This window comes from Anopheles moucheti, chromosome 2 (genome assembly GCF_943734755.1).
Source record: "Anopheles moucheti chromosome 2, idAnoMoucSN_F20_07, whole genome shotgun sequence".
Taxonomy (NCBI): domain Eukaryota; kingdom Metazoa; phylum Arthropoda; class Insecta; order Diptera; family Culicidae; genus Anopheles; species Anopheles moucheti.
The window spans coordinates 13,353,441-13,371,820 of NC_069140.1; the positions used below are offsets into that span (position 1 = coordinate 13,353,441).

An 18,380-nucleotide genomic window follows, 5' to 3' on the forward strand; every position below is an offset into this window, starting at 1 on the left:
ATTTTGTCATTTTTATTTTGCACTACGTACACTTGTCATCTTATTTATTACAATAAAAACAAGCATTTCCACCATAAACTACACATAGTCTTACATGCTAGTCCTTCCTAAACATACATTCCTACACTTATCGAACAATTATGCACCAAGTGCAAGCGCAAACGAATGCTAGAACGGAAGTCGATAAGATATAACTCTACAAAAGAAGTGTGAGGGAAATGGGTAATAAAACGGACATCAAACACCCTCCAAAACGATGTCATTCCATAATTAAGAGGAAACTGTTTATAAAAAAAGATATTGATAACAAAATGAAACCTGCCCTGAATTATTCTTTGATAGTTGAAATACTTCACATGCTAAACATATTTGTGTTTTCTACGTATTGTTCTATTGCTGCTGGACAAAATCGTCCAGATACGTTCACGATTTACGAAGATGTTGCGACAGTTTTTGTAGTCGTTTATATAAGCTTTATGTGGTCAATAGTCGTACAAAGTTAAAGTCTCACATGGATGAGATGGATTAAGTTTACAAAGAACAAACACGCGCAAACAAACGCATTTGTGATTCATGTTTCTAAATGGTGCTAAATCAAACTATTTCCATCGGAGTTTCCTCGAGAGTTTGCAATGGCATTCCACTTCAAGCCTTTAAAGTATTAGGTTCTTGCATTGTTTTTTGTTATCAATTCTTGATTTATGGGTTTCGATGCGAATTAGCAGATTTTTTGTTTGATAAACCTTCACCAAAACAGGTTTTTGACAAGAAAATTATGATCATTAGTGCAAGCACCTAACAAATAGAAGATGTTGACGAGTCGTGTGATGACGCTGCTCAGCTGATTAATTTGCGTTTCCCTCCTTTTGGTTTATTAGCGTAGACAACGAAATGTGATGGATATCCGAATCAGTTTGACTTCCAATACGGTTTTCGAAAACGTGTAACAATCATACCATATCTTTACAATCTGCATTATGAACTGCTTCCCTACTTCACTGCCCTTATTTCGACTTCCCCCCAAATTGCACGCCTTGTTGCTCAGTAATTTTATGTAAAAAAAAGATCGGGGCCATTACTCTACAGTGCTAGATGCAGATATTTCAACGTTTGCAATGTCGTATCCTTCTTCTTCCCGCTGGCATTATTCTATCTACCATCAACATTGAAGCTTCACCGTACGTACATTGAAGAATGATCGAATAGATCCAGCTGCTAGAGGCACTAGTTCGCCTTTTCCAATCACCTTGCTGGTACATTGTTTGCGCTTACCATTCTGCATCGCCGTTCGATTTCTGAAACACATAATCTTTGCCACCTATATGCATGATGCCGTCCTTTAGATAAAACTTCCACTTGTTGCGAGATCGTGTGATCTAAGGAAGAAAAGCGAAAACAAAGAGGTAATAATAACATACACCTATGCACTAGCGTAACAACGCCGACTATCATTTTCACTTACCTTATCATATTGACAAACAACGACGTTATCCGTATCGAATAAATCGGACGCATCTTCGTCCGTCACATCGTCTTCGCTATTGAGCGGTTCTTCCTCAGCGCCACCTTCCGCTTCCAAGTCGTCCTCCTCCTCCTTGTCCAAGTCTTCATCATCATCATCGACAATGTTGTCATCGCTGATGTCGCTTCCTTCCTCGTCGGATGTGTCGACGGCACCATCGAGTTGAAGGCTGCTGCAGATATGGAACGAAGAGGCTGAAACTAAACAAGTGTACAGAACGTTCCGAATATGTTATATCAATGTTTTATATGACATACGAACATATAACTGCAATTAGACATGAAGTACCTTGTTTTCCTTCGTTTGCTGTCCGTGCTTTACGAACTCCCTTCAATGGACGCCGACGAGAAGTTCTAGCTAGTATCCCCGCCATTGTCTTTGACCGTAATGCACTAAGGCCGTTACTACTTGACGCGATTGGTTCGATATCATCGTCAGAGGTGTAAGCTTTTTGACCAACTGTCAAGGCATTTATAAGCTGCCGATCAAGCCGACACCGATCGAGGGGATTCTGGAGTGGTGGTAGTTCCACAAGTTTGTATTTTATGGCGTCAACTTTTTTTCCAACTTCACTTTCTACCATAAAAACATCGTCGTCACAGGCACCATCCAACTGTTTCTGGATTGGAACGGTATCTGAAGAGAGAAAGATGTTCAACATTGATTAGCTGATTTCAATTTTAAATATAAAATGTATTGCTATTGGAAATCACAATTCAAAAATTGTAGAAAAAATTTAAATATCGTTTATATACTAGCATAAAAACACGTAAGACACAGTAACCTTTCAAAGGATTCGTAAAAAATGATTCCAACAAACGTGTTCGCTCAATACAACATTAATACTTTCAGCTAGTGTAAACTACTCGAAATAAAACAATATGGCTTGCAGATTACTTACTTAAATTAAGATTCTGCAAATAGCTATTAACATGCTGCTGCAACACGTTCGATGCGATGTGCGGGGGGAGTGGCATAATGGAGGCAATGATCGGACTGGTCAGCACATGATGCAATTGATTTTCTTGCAGTGCGGAAGCCGGCACCTGAATCGTTAGCACACGCGGCTGACTGTTCGGTACGTTCGGTTGTGCCGGTAGCGTTATCTGGATTGCAACCTGCTTGTCGGGATCGAGCGCTGACACGACGGCGGCTGGTGAAGTGTTTTGCTGTTGCTGCGGCTGTCCTGTCGTTGTTGTTGTGTTTGAACCGGAGGTGGTAGTGTTGCCGGTACTATTCTGATTTCCACCGGCTTGCGGTGCATTTCCGGTTGGAACCAGGGAGGGTATTTTCTCATTTTTCACCTCCACATTGGTCTTTGTGTTGTTGTTTGCTTTGCCATTTTCCTGCTGATTGTTGGATGCTGCTGCGGCCGAAGCAGCCGCCGTGGCGGCCTTTGATTTCTTCGTACCATTTGTCTAAAATTATTAAACGAAATTTCAAATTAGTAAAACACCATTGTGATAACATTCAAATATTGATTTTTGCGGGGCTTACCTTTGCATGTGACGCAGACTGAACAGGCAATAGGAAATAAAACGAAAAGGAATGGAATGCAAATATTATTCATCTTTTCACAGTAATGATAATGCAACAAAATGTACCTTGTTCGACATCATGGCAGAACCTTGTTGATCTTGTGATTCTGGAGTGGATTCGATCGCTTTGCAGGCCAACAGTTTTGTGGTCCATACTTGTTTCATTTCCTGCAGCACCTGCTCGTCAACGCCTTCATCGAGAAAGGCATCCCGCACACCGGCAATGACATCGTCTATGACGGTGGTGTACACTTTAAGCTGTAAGGAAAAGAACATTGAATTACATTAGCCACATAAATGACATTCATATTTACATCATAAAGCATCACCTAGTGTGACGATACATGCATGGAAAACCTTTTGTATAGCTTTTAGAACCCAGATTTCCCACTAACACAACGGCGTAAACTCATCTCAATGATTTATTGGCGCTTCTACAACTATTTCACCGCAAGAACCGTCGGGGAAATCCCCACATTTCGTCGGAATACGCTTCGTTTTAATGATGCTGGTCGGTGAGGGCCGCATTTTAGCACGAAACTCGATAAACTCGAGATAGTCACAACAATTTGCCCTTTTTTCATGCTTCATAAGGGCGCTGCACACTGTACTGCAAAGTATTGACACATCGTGGCATATAACACAAGTATTTACGATAAGTATCTTTCTAGTTGTTAGGCGATAAAAGCGCAAATGGGAAGGTGTACAAATTCTCCATAATATGTGTTGTTCCTTAATGGCATATAACTTTGACCTATAGACAATAATGTAATGTTTAAAAAAAATCGGAATTGTTTTCAGACAACTCTAAATTAATGAGGTCGGTTGAAAATAAAGATTAAATTACAAAATGTCTATATTCTACACACAAACCGCGCTGCCATATGTTTAAAAATCCGTAGTTCTGATTTTAGGACACATGATGTTGCTATTGACAACCTGGTATGAAACTCTCTCCTCTCGTCGTTTTTTCTCATTTTTCAAGCAGCCTTTGGAAGTCACCATATGGAACATCATAAAACTGTCTTTACTTTAACATGTTATCGTCTTATCGCCTTCCGGAGAGGTTTAATTTGCGCAATTGTGTTGATTTAAGCATTATTTTATTAAGCACAATTAATTGTGCACAATTGTTGTTTAAATAAGTTCTCAAATATTCACAATAACAAAACAGATTCACTAGGTCTAACAACAATAATATAGCCAAAATCACAAGTAGTTAACGGACAATCAAATGGATGAAAAGCTGCAACTTGTTGCATCAACATGATGTTATCTAATTTCACTTACCACAGATGTTTGGCTGAGAGACATCCTGGATATTTCCTTTTACGAACAGCAAATTCTGGAATAGAAGATCTTACTTCCTGGACACACGCGGACACACTCTTTGCGCTCTCCCTCTCTGAATATAAATGCACGATATTGAAGCTGTATCCTTTGGGTATCAGAACTTCCGTTTGAGAGATTTGCCGCTACCGATAGAGCTAATAGGCGGGTACGCTGCGCTCGCCGCAAAACAGGAAGAAATCTACCACAGGCAGCAAAAACACACTGAACGGAAAGAAACCATACACCACAGAGCTGGTTTAATGTAGCAAACTGCCGTTTGTTGTAGAAATCGTGATAACACTTGCAGGGTGCCGCGACTCAAGAGCACAGGCGACAGTCTTTTGCTGTGTTTGCTGTGAGCTTTCTGGCAGCGGTTACCTTTGCTACAATCTTTAGGAACCGAGGGCGCGAGAACACCACCAGTGTGTGCAGGATCGACGGTGTACTAATAAAAGGTGCTTCGGTATCCGCCGAATTCCTCACTGGTGACCGTTCTTGGCACACACGGTCATTGCACACGAACACTTTTGCTCTCTGCTGAAAAAAGTACACAAACAATCACGCACAAAAGGTTAGAGGTTTATGTTTACTGTATCGCATGGGGACAGTTTTTCTTCTGTTGGTTTGTAAAGTTCAAGGAAGAATTAGATTTCCCCGTGCGGGGAAAAAACAAAACGGGAAAAATTAACAACTGTCATCCGATCGAAAGAATGTCAGCGCGGTGTAGCGGAGTCATTCTTGAAATCGGAAGAAAAGAGGAAATGGGAACGGTCGGTTGCACGTTGATGACACGGCACCAATATACCACTGGGTGTTTTGCGAAATGAAGGGAACGTAAAAATGAAGCAATCGATCACGCGACCGACGCTGACTTTAAAAACTTGCACTACGCTGTTCTGGAGGAAGTTTCCTGCGTAAATCCCGACAGCAGCGGCTAAAGCGGCAGCTTCTTCTTTTCACCCTGCTGTTTTGCTTCGTTGGCTTTCCGTGCTACCGTCGGCACCAGAAGTCTGTGTATGCTTCAGCACAAAACTAACCGTAAGCCGAATAGGTGACGATGGCCGCGCACTCTCGAGCGGATTCGTTGCCGATGAAATGTACGTAAACTATATGCTTCAACCCGTAGCGACTGTGATCGTTTGGGCTTTTGCTTGTGACGTTTCCACGATGCCGCCCCGCGCACAAGTGGGCTATGGTTTGTGCTGGAAAACGCGTTTCACGGAATTCGTCATTGCTACTGACACCAGCAACATAAAACTATGCGTACAGCCCACCGAAAGAAGTTCCGACAGCGATATGTGTTACGCGTTTTTCGCACTGCTGCGCTGCACTACCGATTCTTGCCGTATTTCATTAAATTTCTGCTTCAGACAAAATACGCGACCTCACGCACTATTTCGGGGAACGAGAAGTGGTGCAAAAAACCCGTTCACCCGTGGTGTCAATTCCCTGTCCCGGACATGAGAACAGAACGGATAATCGAATAGGGCTCACTACCAATGCTTAATGCTCAATTACACGGACATGGTTTCCGCGAAATTTACAGGATTTGGCAATAGATAGGATACGACGTCCCCAACTTATGGAATCGTGCAAGCCAATAAGATAAAGCGTGCGATTGATAGTGAAACGCGAAACACTTTACAGGGTTTGGCAATAGATAGTATAGAACGTGCCCAACCTATGGAATCGCGCAAGCGAATAAGATAAAGCGTATTCATAGTGAAACGCGAAACACTTTAAGGTATCGCGTGCACAATTTAATGAATGTCAAATCGGCCGGCCGGTTTTGGAGTTTTGGATTTATTTGACTAGTAAACTGCAAGCGGATAAAGTATGTTAACATAGAGCTACGGACCGCAGCAACCGAACTCTGACTTACAAGTGCAAAATGCAGGAAGTTCGATTCAAACGCCCCTACGTCGAAAAACCACGAGCAACAAAGATATAGAGCATGTGGTAACGGCGAATGAGAACGGGGCAACGCATGCAAATATTAGCCAAATGCGAAACATAAAATGCCAAATGCTTCAGGCAGTTTATAGAATAATCAAAAAGTACCAAACAACGCGGCAGATCGACGCCAAGAAACGTGGTGGCAACAAGCAGAAAATGTTGTCACAACAAGCGACATTCACTAAATTGTGCACGCGATTCCATATCTATATCACGCGATACCATAAAGTGTTTCGCGTTTCACTATCAATGGCACGCTTTATCTTATTCGCTTGCACGATTCCATATGTTGGGCACGTCGTATCCTATCTATTGCCAAACCCTGTAGAATGTTAAGCACTATTCCCCCAATCAGTGCTGATGCAAAGTTATAAAAACTATTTTCTGTAGTACGGTTTTTACAAATTTAGCGAGACGATCGCCCTTGAGCTCGTGTTGAACGCTATTGCAACACAATTTTCACAAATCTGTACCAAATGGTACGTGTGTACGCTGCTTATCGAATTTGATGCCGTACGCTTGACAGTAAACACAAATTAACATGCAAACGTCAAATGTTGTTGTGGGTCATTTAGTAAGGTTAGCAAACGGAACAAAACTTACAAAAATTCGTAAATTACCGAGCGTGTAGTTAGTAAAACCCGAAACAAACCGCTTCCAACCATGTCGGACGTTGAAATGGTGGATGACAAGGTAAAGGTACAGTAGTATAATCAATCGTTTCTACCACTTGCATTGACCCGGTTTCGTTCCTTTCCGCGTACAGGACGCGCTAGATGAGAGTGCCGAAAAGACAGACACGGAAGATGACGAATCGTCGGAAGGTACCAACACGGAGGATGAAGACACCGAGGACGATGATAACGACGAATCGATTGAGTCGAAGCACATCAAAGAGTACATCGAGATACTTACCAAAATTGCAGGAGACAAGTACAACTACGATAATTATGCTGAACTGCTGGAAGTTGCGCAGTACGTATGGGTCTTTCGCCTGGCGTTGCAAGCGTTGACAATCTCAAATTCTTTAATTTCAGCCAAATGAATGATCTGGAGAAGATTCGCCAGAGTGCAGAAATATTTTCCGCAATGTACCCACTCTCGCCCGAGATTTGGCTAAAGTGGCTGAAAATTGAATCTTCCCTTGCGTCAACGGACGAGCAGGTGGAAAAAGTCGAAAAGCTGTTCCAGCGCGCACTTAACGATTACTATTCTGCTGATGTAGCGTTGGAGTTCGCAGAGCTGGCGATGAAAAGCAACAGTAAGGACATTTCGTATCGAATTTGGAAAACCTTAATACCTACGTACGGATTGCACACGGTGAAGGGAAGATCTATCTTTGAAGCGTATCGAGAGGATACATTAACAAAGAATGGAGAGTAAGTTAGCAATAGGTTTGGTTTGTTGGAAGATACATGTTTTTTAACATACAATGTATATCTAGTTCCCCAGAAAGCTTCAATCGATTGGCCCGGATTTATGAGCAAGAGTTGAAGATACCTCTACGCAACATGGAAGACTCGTGCATCGAGTACAAGTTGTTGTGTGAGAAATATAAGGATGTCATTACGGATTTGGACGAGGAAAAATTCGAACGGCGGTACAAGCAAGCCAAGGAAGCCCTGCAACGAATGCTCCCTTACGAAAACGCCCTTGGAGCGCTGGAGGCCCATTGTCATCAGGAAAGGGCTGACCTGTACCGAAAGTATATCGCTGAATGCCAGCCAGTGATGGACGATGATGAGGTACAAGTTCTCTACGAGCGTATGGTCACCGAATGTTGCCTGGATGGAATGGTTTGGTACGATTACGTACGTTACCTGCATCGATGTCCGCCCGATCCGGAAGAAAATCCGGCATCACCTGTCTTCCGACAGACGGAACTCGATTTGGTGAATCGAGCTTTGCGCAACTGCACGTGGAGTGCCGAGCTGTACGTGGAGAAGATGCGTATAGTGGAGCGGCAGGCGAAACCTACTTCCAAAATGACCATCCTGAAGATAATGGAAGATGTCGCGTCGGCAGGTCTTCAAACGCCCGAGGCATCCGTAAAGGTATGGCTAGAGTACTTAACGTATTTGCGCCGAGTGACGGACTTTACGAGCGAAAAGGAGCGAGATATATTACGCGCCAACTTTGATCTTGCTTGGAACCAGTTGGGCCGGACGTGGGGCGTGTTAGCCGACCCGCAATGTAAGATCCTACAGTTTTGGGGCAGGCTTGAATATGAAGCACTGGGAGAACCGAGCAAGGGGCGTGACCTGTGGTACAGTGTAATGGGTAAGGAGAAGTTTTTATTCATTAGTTCCAAATATTTGTCATTTTATGAATTAACTTTAATCGTTTGTCCTTAACCTTTCTGGTTTATAGACAGTGCCGACAATTCAACCCGTGTCGGATTATGGATTGAGTTCATCGAATTGGAAGCAAAGCGAGGCCCAGATGCTGTGCGGAAATTGTATCGAAAATCAATCACCAGCACCGGTTTGGACGATCCCGAAACGTTAGCTGCCGCTTGGTTGCGCTTTGAACGGTGCAACGGAACACTCGATCAATTGATAAGCTGCCAGGAATTGTGCAATGCAACGATCGAAAAGTACTACAAAACAATGTCGAAAAACGGACCACCTAACCGTGCAGCGAAAGGAAAACGTACGGATGTCGGTGGAACAAGCGCTGCAAACAAGGACTCGGATCCGACGACTGCGAAGCGGCATACATCGTCCGCTGACGGCGCAAGTGGATCACCAGGAAAGAAGAAACTGAAACGTTCCCACGACCAAATGTCGGACAGTGCAGGCGAGCGGCAGGCAGAATTTAAAACTCCAGCCATTCCAGTTGCAAACAACTCCAAACACCCGGACACTAAACATGATTCGGCAATACATCCCAAAATGGACGATGATAGCAATTACGTTTCAAAGGGAGATCAGAATCGGCAAGTGTTCGTTAGCAATCTCAGCTTTGAAGTGACGGAGCCCGACATTAGAGCAATCTTTCCCGATTTAACGATTGAATCGATTGAGCTGGTTGCTTCAAGTTCGGGAAAAAGTCGTGGCTTCGGATATATGCAGCTTGCTAGCGCAGAACAAGTGCCGAAAGCGCTCAGTTTCGATCGCCGTCCATTGAACGGGCGTCCAGTGTTTATTTCCAATGTGGCACGCGATAAGGCGAATCGTCAGCATCAGTTTAAGTATTCGTCGTCTTTCGAACCGAACAAACTGTTCATCAAAGGGCTCCCATTTAACTTGGGCCGAAATGAGCTGGAGAAATTGTTTAAACCATTCGGTCCCATCCGAGACATACGCATTGTTTGCTTCAGAAGTGGCAAATCGAAGGGGTTGGCGTACCTGGAGTACGAAACGGAGACGGCCGCCAAGAATGCGGTACTGAAAATGGATCAACACGTGATCGATGGGTTCACGATTACAGTTGCCATTTCGTCACCGCCACCGAAGAAAAATCCAACCGCAACCGAACCTAATCTTGCCGTGGGAGATGGCGGTGGGTCGAGCTTTAGCCTCGGTTCCGGCAAGAAACTACTGACCAAAGGGTAAGTGTGAGCGTTTTTTTTCTGTGGTCAAATACGTAAATGAACTGATTGTCATCTTTTTTGTTTTAATCTTCTAGGGATGTGAAGCAAAAGTTATCGCCCATGATTCCGACCGCTGTCTTGAAAAAGAGCGCTACTTCTACGGTGACAAGTGGTCAAGAAGAAGATAAACCAAAATCAAACGACGATTTTCGGAAACTCTTGTTGAAGTAATAGACTGGACGGTCCAGCGTAGCGCGTTCCCTCAACATTCATTTAATTTTGACCCTTCTGAGACAGTCATGTTCATCACCAAAGGAAGTACAATATTTCCATGGTGCTTACATTCAATTTACTTGCAAACATTGTTTTTTTTTCTCTATTCTGTACTGCTTTCTGTATACGCGTCGTTCCATGTCTTTATCATACGAGCGAACATTACTATTTGTAATAGTGCTTCCCTTTCTTTCGTATTACATGCTCATAACCATCCACTTAACCAGCTACTTTTCCATTCTTTATATTGATAAGTTTTCCATTTTCATCGCTGTAACAAACACGCTCCTGATAGACACGTTACGTGCATTTGAAAATAAAGTTGCTTGTGAACACCAAGAAATCGACCCACGATCGGACGCGAGGTTGTGTCTATCTTACTTTAGCTTAATTCCTCGCTTAACATAAGGTTTAATGTTCGTTTCGCCCGTGTATCGCTTCGTTTCGGTGCGAACCGGTCGTACGGAGCCCTTTCGACGGATCATTGCCTTGCGGAATTTCTGTTTATTCTTCACGCGAATGTTACGTTGATCCTTGCGCTTGCGTGCCGATAGACCCTTGTTTTTGGCAATCTGGTAGGTGATCTTGCGTTTCCCGTCGGCATCCATCTCTTCCATGTCGTCCAGCTGTTCCTCCTCGTCATCCTCCTCCGCCGAATGTTCCTTGGTTGTGTCTAATTTTATGCGTTTCGCAGAATATTCTTCGTGTTCGCTTTCTTCACTCTCGGCATCGTCCTGTTCTTGGTCTGAGTCCATTTGTTCTAACTGATCAAGAACTCGCAAACGTTGGCTCTTCTTCGTTTTCAACTTTCCATTTCCGAGTTCATCGTGGAAGCTTATGTCCATACCTTCTGCCTGTGCCTCCAGTAGTTCTTCCACCTGCGCTTTGGCCGTTTGCTCGTACTTTTGCTCCATCTCTTGCACCAACCGTTTTAGCTGCAGCAATCGTTTCACCAGCGGATGGTTGCGGATATCAACCCGTTGCGACTTTTGCAGCACATAGAAGCTTATATTGCTACAGTAAAGCATGTGTAGCTCGAAGCGCTTTGCCAGCAACTGCCCAACAGGATGCGACAGTTGGTTGTGTTTTTTAAGCAACTCCAAAATAGGTTCCAGTACATTGGCACATTCGCCCAACTTGGCAGAACATTCTTTAACCAATCCCGCGAACTCTGGCGACTCTTTGCGAAACAGCTCCAGCCGCTGACTATCGCTCAAACCCGATAAATCTCCTTTTATCACTATTTCTTCTTTACTGCTAAAGGCGGCCTTCTTGCCTTTCTGTTTTCCTTTTGCCGGTTTTTCTTCGGCATGTTCCAGCTCATCTCCCAGAAGCTCCGTCTCATCGCCCGACCATAAATCATCGAGTCCAAAGTCTTCATCGGTCATGCCTTTAATAAGGCGCTGCTGCATCTCCATCGCTTCCTCTTCTTCCAGCCGGGCCAATTCCTCCTCCTGTGCCGTGAGCGTATCGTAGTCCCGGTCCTTGTAACCGGTGCCATAGTATGCGCCAGCCTTCGAACCCCACGCATTGCGATCGGGAAGAAAGTCCTCCTCGTCCTGATCATCGATATCACTGTCGTGTTCAAATTTGCGGATATCGTCGAAATCTGGCTCTTCGTCCTCTTCATCGTAATCTTCCTCGTCGTCGAATCCTAGCACCGCTTGGCGTTGCATTTGATCGTCCTCATCGTAATCATTGCGACGTCGTTGCCGCACATTTTTCAACAGTTCTTTTTCCCCTTCGCTGTACTCATCTTCCGATGCTGATGGCTCGTAGTCACTCCCCACATCGCCGAATTTTATTTTGTCCGGCATTTTTACGCCGGTTAGTTTGTTTTAAGAAAGATTTTTCACATAAAAATGGAACGCAACTTTCTCGTGCTAACACGTGTGTATCGTTTGAGGAATTTTGACAGCGGTTGTTTGTTTTGATTGGGAAGTCAACGCCACACCAAAATAAGGGGCTTTATTTCTGTTCTTTAAAAATATTATTCCGCAATATTTTGCATGTAATAATGTAGACTGATGCATGAGCATACAATATTTGTATTTTACACTATATAAATATCAATTAATTTTATCCCAAAAAAGTAATTTTTTCCCCAAGTCGCAATAAACTCACCCCAAAACAACACCTGTCATCTGTGCGATTCTGACAGCCGTAGCTGTTTTGATCGCATTCAACCAAAACTCGTGCACGTGCATCGCTCCATTCTGTGTGTTTTACAAAAAATTAATAATCAAAAGAGTTTGTGCGCACCGCAACTTACGAAAATGAGTAAATTTCGTTCGAAACTAAAGAGGAAAGATGGTTCAAAGCGATGGAAGAAGGGAGGTGCTTCATCGTCCAATCCTCAGGAAAGCAAACATCGTACCAAGGCAAAAAGCCGGTTCTTCCAAACAAATCTCAGTCTTGCCCCGCCGGGCGAGCCAGTTGACCAGAAAAGCAAGTTAACACTCGAAGCTGTCCTGAAACATGAAGCCATTCAGTCGTACGGCAGTGGAGGTACGGGCAGAGCCAAGCCACCGACAGTGAACGATATTGCGGCCAGTATGAAATCATTCAGCATGAAAGATGGCGACGATGAAATGATGTCCGATTCGCAGCAGGGAACGTTCAAAACCTTCCAAACGTTCGCCTCCAACTGGAGTGCTTGTTCAAATATGAGCTTCAAGAAGTAAGGAATGCATGTCACACTCACGTGGCTAAGTAATTTTCATCATACAAATTTTTCTTTCAGACTTCTGACCAGCTTCCGTGCCGATTCTCAACTGCAGAAAGATATGCTTGCGATACTGGCCGCCCTTACCGAGGTTATTAAGGAGCAGTCGGGCACTCAGAGCAGCACCGAATACTTTCTCGCCCTAATGGAGACGATTGAAGCGGCCAAAGAAGATAACGACATCAATGCAGCCGTTTCACTGTTAGCCATGGGCATCAAGTCCGTACCGCAAGCCGTGCTGCGTCACAAGTTCTCGGACACGGCACCGACACTGCTAGCGCTGCTCGAAAGATATACCGAGACGGTAAACCAAGCAATGGTCCGCAATCTGATCGGTTGCATGTCGGTATTGTTACGGGCGCAGGCCTACGATCAGTGGAAGATGTCTTCAACGTTGAAATTTTTCGACGCCATACTAGCGTTCACCACACACACCAAGCCGAAACTGCGCAAAGCGGCTCACCATGCGGTGGTAGCCGTGATTCACGGGAGCTGCTTTATGCTTCCACCCAAGCAAGATCAAGATGATGGTGACCTTACGGAGCAATCACATAAAGCAACCCATGTAAAGCATCACCCGGCAGGTGGTCGTGTGGCACGGTTCTGCAGTGGGCAATTTAAGCCGGAAAATATTGCCAACAACCAAACGGTCATTTTGCACACGCTAGGTCTGCTGCATAATGCGTTGCCCGGATTTAACAAAGAGGACATCAAGATGGTATCGGAGAATCTCCTATCGATCATGACCGCCACTAACGTGTTGATTCGTGCGAATTGCTTCCAAACCTTCCACTCACTATTTTCGTCAAGGACGGAAAATCTTACTCCCGTGTTGGCAGGGAAGCTACTGTCCGCGCTGTACGATTACCGTCCGGATCGGTCCGATTCGCGTCAGATCATCGCCTGGTTGACGGTGCTCAAAGAGGGCCATCTGTTTCTGGCCAAGTACGATCTCGTGCTTTGCAGTACAGCTCTACCCAAGTTCGTACAGGTGTGTGCTCAAGATTTCTGGTCTTCCGAAAAATTGGACGTAGTATCGGCTGCTTCCAATGCCCTGAAGGACATTCTTTACGAGTGCGTTCAACCATGCTGTGTCGATGCGGAAGAAGTAGAAAAACACCGCGCTTCACTGGAGAAGGTACTGAAGTACGTGATTGATGTACTTTGTACAGCTCCGTTCGGGCATGCCTCCAAACAAGTATTGATCATCTTGGCTGTAGCGTTTGATACCACGGGACAATACTTTGGCGAAACATTGGCACCCGCCCTGACAACGCTCGGCGCCCGCTACGATCCTCAGTCATCGACACGCATCCAAATCGAACATGCCGTCCTGCAAGCCGTGGGCTCCATGGATACCAGCCTAGTGCTGCAGTGTATCCCACTCGCCGGAGAGGACGGAAAGATAGATCTTGATCGTACGTGGATGTTGCCGCTGTTGCGCGAAGGTCTACAGAACTCGAGCTTCGAACTGTTCAACAATGTCATTTTGAAACTCGCCTACCAGTGCTACATGTTGTGGCAAAAGTTTAAAGAATCGAACAACAAGCATCAAGCACACATCTTCGAGTTGCTGTGCTGTCAGCTTTGGGGTCTATTTCCCGGGTTCTGTCGCAAACCGAAGGATGTGTCCAACTTCCGGCTGATTGCGAAAACGCTCGGTATGGTGCTGAACGAAAATCCCGATCTTCGGTCCCCCATATTGGACGGTTTGAAGGAGCTTATAACGCACCTCGAAACGCCCATCGATCGGGAAGAAATTGGCCGGTATGCGAAAAATTTCCTGCCACGTTTGTTTAACATCTACACCACGAAACCGAAAGGGAGCTACGAGAATGAAGTTCGTCAAGCCGCATTTGAAGCGATACAAGCGTACCTTTCCATCACACCCGCACCGGTGCTGGATGAGATGTTTAATGTGGCATTGCAGCAACTGCAAGAGAAGGCACCGGGAACATTTATTTACGACACACTGTTCGACATTGTGGAGCAACTGGCCCTGTACCAAACGAAGGAGAAGCTGAACGAGATTTACAAAAAGTACATCACGTTCATATTGAAGCAGGATAAAAAGCAGGAAACGGTCGCCAAATCGAACGCCAACATACGTCGGCAGATGAAGAAAGCGTTTAAATTGCTGCAAGAAATTTTGAGCTCAGAAAATGAAGGCTGTGTGGCGTTTGTGGAAGCCAAGCTGGGCAATATCGAGAAGCTGCTTCTCGGTACGATGCACTTGACGTACGATGGCATTCAGGCACCACGTTTAACGTAGGTTTGGAGTAGTTGCTGAGCTGTTGAAGTTCACGAAGTAATCGGAATACTATTTTTTTCCATTTACAGATGTTTGAAACTGGTATTGGAAAAACAGTCGCCGGTTTTGTTGAATGGCAAATTGGTGACACGCACAATCTCGGAAGTGGTCGCCACGTATCATTACGAACCCGTAAAGAAGGAAAACATTGGTACGGACCTGTTGGAAAAAATCGGTGAATTGTTCGATGTAAGTCAATAGTGCAATTGTGGGACAGTTGATCATATTTGTGTCACGAATTAATCGTTTAATCTTACAGAATGAGGAAAAAATTAACGAATTCATCGAGCTTATCATTGCTGGCTTTATGGGCGATAGTCAGCTGGTATCCAATACGATTTGTGTGCTGCGTACCGTGCTGGAAAAGTTTACTGGATCGTTATCGATCGATTCACTGAAGTTTATGCTAGATCAGGTGCTTACCTTCCTGTTGGGTAAAGCACGAACGGAAGTCGATGCTGCTCTACATTTCCTGTACACCTACACGAGAATTCTTCCGATTCCTCTTGTGACCAACTACCTTTCCTTGATCGTAAGTCTTGACTTTAACGCTAGAAGAAGTTCATAGCAAAAATTGTAACATTATTCACTTTTTTTTACTTTTGCCACGTTAGGTAAACAGTCTCTCGCTGATGGTTCCGGACACGAAACGTCATTGCCGGTTGCTGTTGGGTTATATTTGGAAGAAATTGTGCAAGCGGTTTGGTGCACAAGAAGTCATACAACTTGTACCAGGGAACGATGAGGAGACGCACAAGCGTTTGAAGAAAATCCGAAAGGATTTGGGCCGAGCGAAACGCAACAAGCAGGACCGTGAAGGCAAGGATGATGCCGAGGTGGAGGACGACGATGACGCCGACTTTGCGAGCGAACTGCAGAAGAAGAGCTTAACGTATGGCAGATTTATAGAAGGAAAATTTATTATTTCGAACCATTAACGACATTTTGTTTCCAAAACAGGATTGAGGATATTCTCGCGGACTCTGATTCGGATTCTGGCGTGGAAGATGAACGGAAGGGTCGTGCAAAGAAGAAGGGAGTGGATACGTTCATAAAGGAATCGGAAGATAACATAGTTGATTTGGCAGATCTGGATGCGATTGGAAAAATTACAAGTACGTGTGTGTGTTGGGGGGGCCTTCCATTCTGCTTCCTAAAGTATTGTTCTAATTCGACATGTGAATTTGTTTTGCTTTCAGCTAATGAACCAATGGAAGACACAAGTAAGGAATCGCGAGCCGGCCCCAGCAAACAGCGAAAGGATGCGAACCGTGGATTCAAAACGGCCGCCGATGGTCGGCTCATCATCAAGGATATTGAAGATTATTCCGATTCTGACGAGGATCCGGATGAGGCTGTTGGGTATGAAGACAAGGCGAAAAAGCGCATCTACGATCAGGAAGATAGCGATGACAGTCAGGCCGAACAGGACTTTGAGCCGAACGCGGACGATGACGGACCTTCGTCCCGGAAGCGCAAGGCTATCGATGCGCTCAGCGCACGGTCAGGCATGACGGGCACGTCGAGTCGATATGTGGCCGGTGGTAAGGGTATCCATCGACCGACGGCTGCCTCTGTGAAGTCTGGTTACAGCAGCAAGTCGAATCGCACGGCGAAATCGAACGTTTCGACCGGTGCCGAATATCGTGCAAAGAAAGCGTCCGGTGATATGCTACGTAAGGGCAAGCACGAACCATACGCGTATGTTCCGCTTAGCCGTAATTCTCTCAATCGAAGGTAGGTGATGTTATAGCCATCTTTTTTAAGAAATTAGATCAAACAATATTTTATATCGATTCTTATGTTTACAGGAAACGAGCGAAAAATGCAGGACAATTTAAGAGCATTGTAAAGGGTGCGAGGAAAGGTGCAGCTGCCGGATCCAAGAAACGGCTACTAAAGGCTGGTACAAAGCGGAAGTAACTCAAGACGATTCGGAAATATCAACAGCATAAACATATTTGAAGAACTATACGCTGCATAATCCAACCATCCGCTATTCATCGTCAAGAAGCTGTTTATAATTTGAAACAGATGTTAAAGTAATTGTCCATATCGATATAAAACGATACTGTGCTACTTGTTAGCTATTAGCGCTAGGAGAATTCTCGTTCAATTCTCGTAGTTAGCCATTCTCCTGTAAGAGGATCTGTGCCAACCAACGTTTCCTCGATGAATTCCATGTGATTACTTTGATCAATGAGTATCACTGTACGGGTTCTACTGCCGTAACTACCGTTGGGCATGCGCACGTTAATGCTCGAAAGAAATTCCGCGTGCTGTCCAGCGCGCCTCGTCAATTCAGCGTCCGGAAAGTGGCTGTAAAGAAGTGGTGCGTGATAAATTTGGAAGTTTGGATGGATTCTAGCAACACCAAGCAATACTTACCGCACATCGTTCTTTAACAATCCCATAAGTTCGTCCACGAAGGCATCTTTATCGGCAAAAGGTACATTACGTCTAGTGACGATCTCGGCAAACTGGTCCCTTCCTTGGCAAACTTTCTGCAGCGGCTTTTCCAGCGTACTATTGCCAAATCCCAACGCTTCGCCGGTCTTACACGTGGCAATACTGTGTGGAGCATTGCTCGTGTGCAGTATGGTCCCTCCGGCAGTTTGGCTTGAACCCTCCGGGCGATCTTCCCCATCGCCATTCGTCGTATTCAACTCAATCGAAACGAAATTGAACGCACCGAAGTTATCCTGAGCTAGTAGCTGTTCGCTGTACGTACGGCCGGTTAGTTCTCCCGTTAAGAAATTAGCCACGATCGGCCCCCGGCCATTGGTAACGTTAGGCTTAGTTTCGCCGGTTACGTTAAGCAGCGCGCCGAGTTTGATCCGCCCTTCGGGATGGTTGCCGATCGCCAGCCAAGTACCACCTTCACGACCCGGTTCCATATCACGACCCCCAATGACACGAGCATTTTCCTCCCACGGTGCAGCCGACTTGGCCGGACGAGCGTAAAATTCATCTCGGTTTGATGCCAACACTAACCGGTACCGTCCCGGCACGGAACCATCACCAACGTAAACGAACAGAATGCACATTATGCACAATTGGCACAGCTATTGTTGTCCTTTACGAAACAAGCCACACGCTCCGAACAGATCAACCAACGATGTGGTGCACACCCGGGTGTACGCTATCACTTTCGAATGCACACCGGACCGACGGTGCGCCTATGCTGG

At 45.0% G+C, this 18,380-nt stretch overlaps 5 protein-coding genes across 7 annotated transcripts; 2 read left to right on the forward strand and 3 right to left on the reverse strand.

Annotated features, from left to right (window-relative positions):
• On the reverse strand, nucleotides 1–5,792 carry LOC128309567 (transcription initiation factor IIA subunit 1). Of its 3 annotated transcripts, none has more exons than XM_053045991.1 (8): nucleotides 5,727–5,792; nucleotides 4,351–4,926; nucleotides 3,127–3,318; nucleotides 3,020–3,037; nucleotides 2,424–2,940; nucleotides 1,811–2,158; nucleotides 1,463–1,722; nucleotides 1–1,376 (listed from the first exon to the last, which is right to left on the reverse strand). In XM_053045991.1, the coding sequence occupies exons 2-8, from the start codon at nucleotides 4,372–4,374 to the stop codon at nucleotides 1,269–1,271; spliced, it is 1,467 nt and encodes a 488-aa protein (XP_052901951.1). In that variant the 5' UTR covers nucleotides 4,375–4,926; nucleotides 5,727–5,792; the 3' UTR covers nucleotides 1–1,268. The 3 variants fall into 3 exon arrangements, with proteins under 3 accessions (XP_052901951.1, XP_052901952.1, XP_052901953.1); XM_053045992.1 differs by lacking the exon at nucleotides 5,727–5,792 and adding an exon at nucleotides 5,430–5,694 and having other exon boundaries at nucleotides 4,351–4,929; XM_053045993.1 differs by lacking the exon at nucleotides 5,727–5,792 and having other exon boundaries at nucleotides 1,463–1,716; nucleotides 4,351–4,950.
• Nucleotides 5,793–6,983: 1,191 nt separating this feature from the next.
• On the forward strand, nucleotides 6,984–10,255 carry LOC128309563 (squamous cell carcinoma antigen recognized by T-cells 3). The gene is made up of 6 exons (XM_053045987.1): nucleotides 6,984–7,041; nucleotides 7,115–7,323; nucleotides 7,386–7,727; nucleotides 7,793–8,628; nucleotides 8,719–9,901; nucleotides 9,979–10,255. The coding sequence occupies exons 1-6, from the start codon at nucleotides 7,012–7,014 to the stop codon at nucleotides 10,112–10,114; spliced, it is 2,736 nt and encodes a 911-aa protein (XP_052901947.1). The 5' UTR covers nucleotides 6,984–7,011; the 3' UTR covers nucleotides 10,115–10,255.
• Nucleotides 10,256–10,500: 245 nt separating this feature from the next.
• Nucleotides 10,501–12,045, reverse strand: LOC128309568 (something about silencing protein 10). The gene has a single exon (XM_053045994.1). The coding sequence runs from the start codon at nucleotides 11,971–11,973 to the stop codon at nucleotides 10,534–10,536; it is 1,440 nt and encodes a 479-aa protein (XP_052901954.1). The 5' UTR covers nucleotides 11,974–12,045; the 3' UTR covers nucleotides 10,501–10,533.
• A 312-nt stretch (nucleotides 12,046–12,357) lies between these two features.
• LOC128299700 (RRP12-like protein) lies at nucleotides 12,358–17,143 on the forward strand. The gene is made up of 8 exons (XM_053035734.1): nucleotides 12,358–12,836; nucleotides 12,900–15,149; nucleotides 15,222–15,381; nucleotides 15,452–15,724; nucleotides 15,807–16,084; nucleotides 16,153–16,307; nucleotides 16,392–16,929; nucleotides 17,004–17,143. The coding sequence occupies exons 1-8, from the start codon at nucleotides 12,433–12,435 to the stop codon at nucleotides 17,113–17,115; spliced, it is 4,170 nt and encodes a 1,389-aa protein (XP_052891694.1). The 5' UTR covers nucleotides 12,358–12,432; the 3' UTR covers nucleotides 17,116–17,143.
• A 145-nt stretch (nucleotides 17,144–17,288) lies between these two features.
• LOC128299703 (transport and Golgi organization protein 2) lies at nucleotides 17,289–18,239 on the reverse strand. Its single transcript, XM_053035736.1, has 2 exons — nucleotides 17,581–18,239; nucleotides 17,289–17,511 (listed from the first exon to the last, which is right to left on the reverse strand). Exons 1-2 carry the CDS (start codon nucleotides 18,237–18,239, stop codon nucleotides 17,289–17,291), a joined length of 882 nt encoding a protein of 293 aa, XP_052891696.1.
• Between the last annotated feature and the right edge of the window lie 141 nt (nucleotides 18,240–18,380).